Raw genomic sequence first — 7,470 nt, forward strand, 5'->3', positions numbered from 1 at the left:
TACAATAAGTGATCTCTGACGGATCCGTGAGCGTCATGTTTCCCACTGGCGGCCGAACCACATGCCGACGGCGGACCGGGCGACCCAATGAAGGAGCCGGGACAGTGTGCACATATCGCCGGGATTATAATCATTCGGTCTATAGTGAACGCTACACACTACCGCGTTTTTCAAAGCAGAAGCAGAAGTGAAGTCCCGTCTCTTACCCGGCACAAAACGCACACTAGCACGGAAGATTGCACCGTCCTTTTTCTTATTCGGAAACCTGTGGACTCGATGTCCTGACAGGCCATAATTCACAATCATTTATCACGACGATGATTCATTGAAATACAAAAAGCACAGAAAACACACTGAATCATGACCGCTCCAACTGAATACCAACCTATCTCTGCACTGAGCGAACGCAGAGCCAAACGACTACCTCAGGTGATGCCATATGACGCGATGGTGAAAAAAAGCGTTTTTTCAACACGGTCAAGGAAACAGTCACGATTTCTATTAAATTTGTGCCCTTATGTCTTGCAAAACTATTTTTAATCCTGCATTTACTTTTCATATGGTATTTTCATACAAGGTTATATTGATAAAAAAAATAAAAAAACTGCAACATGGGCTTTAATTAGTTTTTAAAGTGGGTTTGCTAGTTTAGTTTTTATTTTTTGAAAATGCTTAGTTTTAGTTGAGTTTTTATTAGTTTTAGTCTTTTTTTGTAATTTGGGTTATTTGTCAGGAGTAAGATTCAAAAAGTTCACCCTATGCTAAATTTACCCTATACAGTAGGGTGACCACATCAAACAAACCAAATGTGGGACGATTATACGTTTGTGTGGGACAATGTTGGACATGTTACCAACACTAAAACATAACCTGAAACTGTTATTTAATGCTTATCTAACTTCATAAAAAAAAAAAAAAACATTTGTATTCTGCCTTTCAGCTGATAAAAATGCTTTGTTCTTTAGTCCCTTCCAGAAAACACCATTATATCACAATGTAACATTACATGTCTTAATTTGACATGTCATTTAAATTCAACATCACTGAGCCCAAAGGCAGCAGCATCATGCAGATAACTATTTTTGAAACAGTTCTGACCAAGTCCAATTAAAATCGAATTATCCATTTGTTTTCTGACAGGGAACACATGGAACGAATCACCGCTCCACATTTTGATTGACAGCCGTCAAAACGTACTAGTGACCGTGTTTACTCCTTTACTTTCAACCATTGGATAGGATTTAAAAGAAGGCGGTTGTATTTGTAGCCTACTTCTGAGGAAGCGCTGTTAAATATAGGTGAAAAACTATGCCGCAAAAATAATAAAGAAAATGCTTTCTTAAAAAGGCAAAAGAAAGCATGCACGTTTTCTTAATATGATTATTAAAAACCGACAGACTGATGAAAATGCGGGACATTTTCTCAATATGCGACGTGCAGGACAAGGGGTGAAAATGCTGTGCAGTACAACGCAATGCGGGACGGGTGGTCACCCTACATACAGTAAATAGCCTAACAACGTACTCATCTGGATTGAAGCAGCAAACATTCAGTGTAAAAGTGTGCTTTAACAATGTGTGTCAGAACAGATAACACCATGCGGGTTTTGAACATTTGCTCAACTGTCTAATAAAGTACATGCAAGACGTCTCTGTCAAGTCGAAGTTTGCGGCATCTTGAAAACACCACGCCGATATTGATCCTCGTTTTAGTTCTCCTTTTGTCCCAAAGTCTGCTTGCCATGGTCCATAATGTTTGAATGAAACAACTCCATGAGCGTGCCGCTAGACGTAACGCAGTTGTCGCCATGGTTACTATGGCAGTACGAGCGGAAACCAGGGATAACGCGGATATTATGTCATTGACAGGCGACAAGTGAACATGGACGAGCCATTATTAGGGGTTAAAGCACAAAGTGCTAAAACTTTTGCATTTGGACGGTTATAACACGGTCATTTAGAAAATGGGCGTGGCAAAATTCACTCGAAAGCCTATAAATCCTAAACAAAAACTCAGAACTTAATGAAAATTGGCGAGCATATGTGAAATAACATTGTAAACAAGCATGTAAAATTTTATGGAGATCGGACCATAGGTGGCGCTATAACTGTTAAAAAAAGCTTTGAAAACCATATATTTCCTATGTTAAATTGGCTGGAAATGGTCTTTTCCATGTATGACGTCAGTGGTTAAATGGTTGCCAAATAAAACTTAACCCTGTAATACCCAAATATAGAAAAAAAATGAGCAAAAATTTTTTTGACCTCCCAGATATTGTTTTAGGAGGCCTCTGATGTAGAAATGAAAGCGTTTTCCGATTTTTTACGTTTTAGTAAGTTTTTAGGAAAATGTTGTAAATTTGCAACGTTGGCCATTGTTGGGAGCAGAACTTCTGTGTTTGTACTCACTTTGTCTGAACAGATATACAGAACATTTAAGCATTCATTTGCAGGGTTGATTGCTTACTTAGCCCCATAACAGTATATATCATGAGTAATAACCACACAACAATCATAGTTTTATGAATAAGCATTTATTAATAAAAAATATTGGAAAAAAAATATTTACAAAACTTTTCGTAAAAAAAAAAAAAAAACTGTGGTTTGAAGGCAGTCTGTGTTCACTTGCAGTGATAGTCCCTAAAACAGTTTTTTTTTCATCTGTTAAGCACAGGCGAACATTGCACTTGCTACACAGTGTGTTTGTGTATCCATCATAAAAGACCTTTCTGCGCTGGTGGCATTCTGAAATGGAAAAAGTAAAAAATAATGAAGTTAAATATGTGAATAATACATATGGGTCTTACATTGTAGTAGATAAACTGAAAGAATAGACAGGGTGGTAGACCATGTGGGTAGAAATCTAAGTATTCCCATTAGCATGCCCATAAGTATTATAATTTCAATGAAGTGATAATCAACATTTCCATTAGCATGCCCATAAGTATTATAATTTCAATGAAGTGATAATCAACATTTTACTACATTCAAACAATACTGTCTATTGCAGCCTATTATGCTCTCTACTTATCATACTAAAGGAACACATGCATCCCCCCAGAGCACTTACAGGTTCACATTCAAGACCATTTGCACCTGTCCGGACAATGCAACAGAAATTCCCAAGAATTCCAGAACATTCAGAATCTGTTTTTCTATCTCCTAATGCTACTAACTGCTGCTTGGGCAACACTGAGAAAAAATGGCTCAGGATCATTTAGAAGTTAAAAAACAAACAAAAAACTACAAAGATACAGGGAGTTTCAAATACTGCTATAGATGCTGAAGTTCCAAATATCCCATACAATTTATTCACGTGTTTAATAATGGTCTAAGCTAAACTAAGTAAAACAATTAACAGAAAAACACATTTAGAGCTTAGTTACAATGAATCACTACATTTCTACTACATTTTTTTTTTTTTTTCAATTTGTGATCATTTGAAAAGTGCAGTGTCCTTATGTAATGTGTAAGGTGCACAGGCTATTTTGACTACCACTCTGACCCAACGTTGTAGAATTACAACATAGACATAACAAGCTCTAAATCAAATTTGATGAAAGTTTTCCAAAATAACTAAATATGTACATGTTCTAGACATTGAAATAAACACCCAAAAAAATATTTAAGCAATTTTACTTACTTTAATCCTGACAAATCCAGTCATGCAAAAAAAGGAGATGAGCTCAGCGGGAAGTTTGCAGGTAGAGTGAGTTCATAGCCAGATGACCGAACCTATAAACACTTCTTCTATCCAATAGCATTGTGAGGACAAACAATAGGACCCATTAACTATGTAAATGTGGTTTTGAGAGAAAAAAACATTTGCAGGCATTTTTTCTGAATTGTTAAAAGTGATGTTGTAAATTTGCAACCGTGGGTCTTACAGGGTTAATGTCTTTTTATGCATTTGTGCTTAAAGGCTTTAAATGTTTGAACCCCGATAAAAGCTGCTTGCAGCTTTGATTTAAAATTGGAATCTCTCTGAAACTAAAAATCTTTGGGAAATTTTGGGATACTGGAAGTACACAACTGCAGGAAATATGTCACACTTTGCAAGTGATTTTTGGTAATTTTATTACAAAAATCTTACATACTTTAGCTTTAAACACCTTACAAGAAAACCAAGACATTTTTTTGCATTTTGATTCCCGGTTAACTGTAGTAACAAACTGTCAGAATAATATACCCATTTGTTGACATTTAGTGAGAAACCTTATAATTTCAAAAATAAAATCTTATGTCAGAGGTTATGTCTACCTTGAACAATAAAGGTGTCCTCCCTTGAGATCTAGCCACACCCTCCAGTGCCATATTGCATCAACCTAAACCATTGTATCATTTAAAGAAATAGTGCATCTATAATTAAAGACCATTGTCATGCTCTGAAAGTGTTAACCCATTGAGCACAGTAAATCAAACTAAACGGCCCACTTTGCCTGCATTCACCCTACATTTATTTTTAAGAGTGCATTTACTATTGGAAGCTTTGGCCAAAAAGCCTCTGAAAAGACCAAGAAAAAAAACATGGGAATGTTCAGGTTCTGAAATATACTTTAATGTAGGACACATACAAAGAATACACAAGGAAAATCATGATTATCCCATTTGAATCTGCCCTTCCACCATATCCGACTCCCTCATCTTTGACTCTCAGTGCCTTCCTCCACATGGTTTCTTGGGGGGCACTTCAGTCTTCTGCCACAGACTTGGAGTAGTAATACCAATCACACCGAGAGCAATTATCGGTCCAGCATTCCCACTGAGTTTACTCTCCTCATCTGAACCCATTCCCAGATCATCCTCCTTCTCATGAACCGCCACCGCACGTCCCAGAATGGAATAAGGCCCAAAGAGCTTGGCATCTGGAAGCGTCAGGAACTGCCTTATAACTCCTTTCTCAGAAGCAAAGTTGCCCAGGTCTCCAGGATGATGAGGGTGGTCAACGCCGTTTGGATTATAATGAGGACCAACAGTGATGCTGCCTTGACTGAGGTCTCCATACTGATGGATGTGCATGGCACGCTCTTGACGATCGATGGCAGGCAAACCACGGAGGTTGATTTTCACTTCTAAATCTCCATTGGGGAAGACCTGCTTGAAGAGGATTTGCCCAAAGATCTTTGGCTGGTTACGTGGCAAATTGGGGCTGGGAGTTACTTCACAAGTGGCATAGATGGTGTTGTCGAACTCCACGACTTCCGGCTGTGGAGCTTCGGCAGGCAAACACTCCTCCGTGTGGAACTCTCCTCCTTGTATATGCAGCACCAGCAATATCAGAGGGAATATTAGGATGATTTTCTCCATGTTGATCTTTAAAGCCTACAATGAAAAGTGGATTCAGTGAAATCATGCCATTTGGTTTAAGAACGGAATATTTTTGATAAAAGGTCAAAGCTTTGTTGCAGGGAGCTTTGAGAATGGAAGTTGCATTAGGTAAAAATAGCACAACCAGATTAGTTTGCAACGGAAAACCATAAAAGAACCCAGACAGCAACCAGATCCGGCCCACATCTGGGCCGCGTGTAATCCAGGTGTACCAGACGTGGGCCGACACCATGTTGCTGTCTAGAAAACTCTATAATTTAATTGCTATGTACCCTTGTGAAAATAATAAAATAAAAAATTAGCTTATTGGTATTGGATGTGTACCTGTAGTATCTTGAAAGTACAATAATAATAATAATAATAATAATAATAATAAATAATAATAATAATAATAATGCCTACATGTTATTTAATATTAAATATAAAGTTGATGTCTGATATTTTTCACAAGGACAGGTAAAATAAAAGACAATATCTATACTTTAGCTTAAACTTTTTAAGTTGTACTAAATCAAGTCATTTGATGGAGAAAATGGAATGGAAAAAACAAAACCAGCCTAAAACAGCAAAGGTGCACTACCGTACAGCTGAAAAGTTGTCCTCAATCCGTGTGGAGCCTGAATATTGCAGTCACAAAAATACTACAACGCTTAATCCGTGTGCAGTCCTGACCTGGGGTTGAGAGAATGTTCCTTTTGGTTGCTCTTATAGGAACTCATGTTGAGCTACAAGTTAACCATGATAGTCAGTTAGTCACTAATTAAGTTCACCTGTGTTTCATTTAGCTCCCTTTGTTTGCCTGTTTATATATAGCACTCAGTTTATTCAGTTCTTTGTCTTGCATTGCACAATGTGTTCTCCAGTGTTTTGTGTTTATTAAAAGAAGTACTGCTATAGTTTTTTTTTACGATTGCTATGACAGATTTTTCAATACTTTTAACAATTTTCCAAAACTCTTAACACGGTTAGTTAGCACTACATCCGTCTATGTAACCTATACTATTAACACATTTCTCGTTGCTTTAACACAAAATACATACAATTAACACAAATTTAAAATGCTTGAACTTCTTTTACACACAAGCTCAAACAAGACCAAAACAATGGATTTTTACTGCCAAATTTACCGATGCTTTAAACAATGTGTGTCAGAACAGATAACACCATGTTCTGAACCTTACAGGCTAAAGTCAAGGTAAACAGCTGTTTATATTGTGAATTGAAACCCAAATATACCCCCTGTATTTTATCCTATTGTTACTGAGAAACAATTATGCAATAATATAAATCACAGCTGATTCCCATCTAGGAAACACACTCAGGTGTTAAGTTTCTTTCAATGGCATGACCATATGGTATACTGTAACCGTACATTCTATAAAGCACTCTGAGATGGGTCTTTTTTATTGAAGCAGCAAAAGACCTACAGTAAACCCAACAAAACAAAAATGTAGAGAGGCTTCAAAAGAAACTGCAGTGCAAAACACAAACTATGATCAATACAATATACTGTCTGTTGTATAAGGGCAGACCTGACACGTATACAATAATGCAGTTTCTGTAATTCCATCTGATGTTAGTGTTTTTATGACATTGTGCTATGATTGACTAAATCTTCCTGTTGGACAGCTATGTTACATATGTTAGTGTTTTAAAAAATGATTTGATTTTGAGACATGTTTGCAGTGTTCTGGTAGGCATAGTGTATTATTGTATTTAGAAAATTAGTGTTGGAGTTTAGTTTACAGTGTGTGATTTTGAGCATGAAATAAACTGTTTTGCCAATTGTGTGTAGTAGGTGTGTTGGTGCGTTAAGAGTTTAGGAAAGTTGTTAAAAGTACTGAAAAAACTGTACTTGTCTTTGAAGGCAGAAGTACAAATTTCTGAGGGAATGATTCTTCTATGGCATCGATGTTAAAATCCCCTTTTAGTAGATTGAATGCAGGTAAGGTGGGACACTTGTCATTTACATAGATACAGTACCTAGATGTTTATTTCTTTTTATTACTTTTGTTAACTTTAAGGTCCGACTTTAATATTTCATTTTGAATACAGTTGATATGTGTTATTTGCAAGGTATATACCAATAAAAATTTTGAGATCATGCACTCCAGACAAATTTCTTTTCAGGTAATGTGACCCA

At 36.7% G+C, this 7,470-nt stretch overlaps 1 protein-coding gene across 2 annotated transcripts; it reads right to left on the reverse strand.

The window, feature by feature from the left end:
- Positions 1–4,513: 4,513 nt before the first annotated feature.
- LOC308704301 (extracellular superoxide dismutase [Cu-Zn]-like) lies at positions 4,514–6,106 on the reverse strand. 2 transcript variants are annotated; one of them, XM_081388498.1, is made up of 2 exons: positions 5,913–6,106; positions 4,514–5,321 (listed from the first exon to the last, which is right to left on the reverse strand). In XM_081388498.1, the coding sequence occupies exon 2, from the start codon at positions 5,304–5,306 to the stop codon at positions 4,653–4,655; it is 654 nt and encodes a 217-aa protein (XP_081244624.1). In that variant the 5' UTR covers positions 5,307–5,321; positions 5,913–6,106; the 3' UTR covers positions 4,514–4,652. The 2 variants fall into 2 exon arrangements, with proteins under 2 accessions (XP_081244624.1, XP_081244625.1); XM_081388499.1 differs by having other exon boundaries at positions 4,538–5,321; positions 5,908–6,082.
- Positions 6,107–7,470: the final 1,364 nt, after the last annotated feature.

The sequence above is a fragment of the Scardinius erythrophthalmus genome, assembly GCF_964197995.2.
Source record: "Scardinius erythrophthalmus genome assembly, chromosome: 1".
In the NCBI taxonomy this organism is placed as follows: Eukaryota; Metazoa; Chordata; class Actinopteri; order Cypriniformes; family Leuciscidae; genus Scardinius; species Scardinius erythrophthalmus.

What these genes read in the sequence shown, in the direction of transcription:
- LOC308704301 (XM_081388498.1), bottom strand. Translation starts at nt 5,306, where the DNA reads ATGGAGAAAATCATCCTAATATTCCCTCTGATATTGCTGGTGCTGCAT.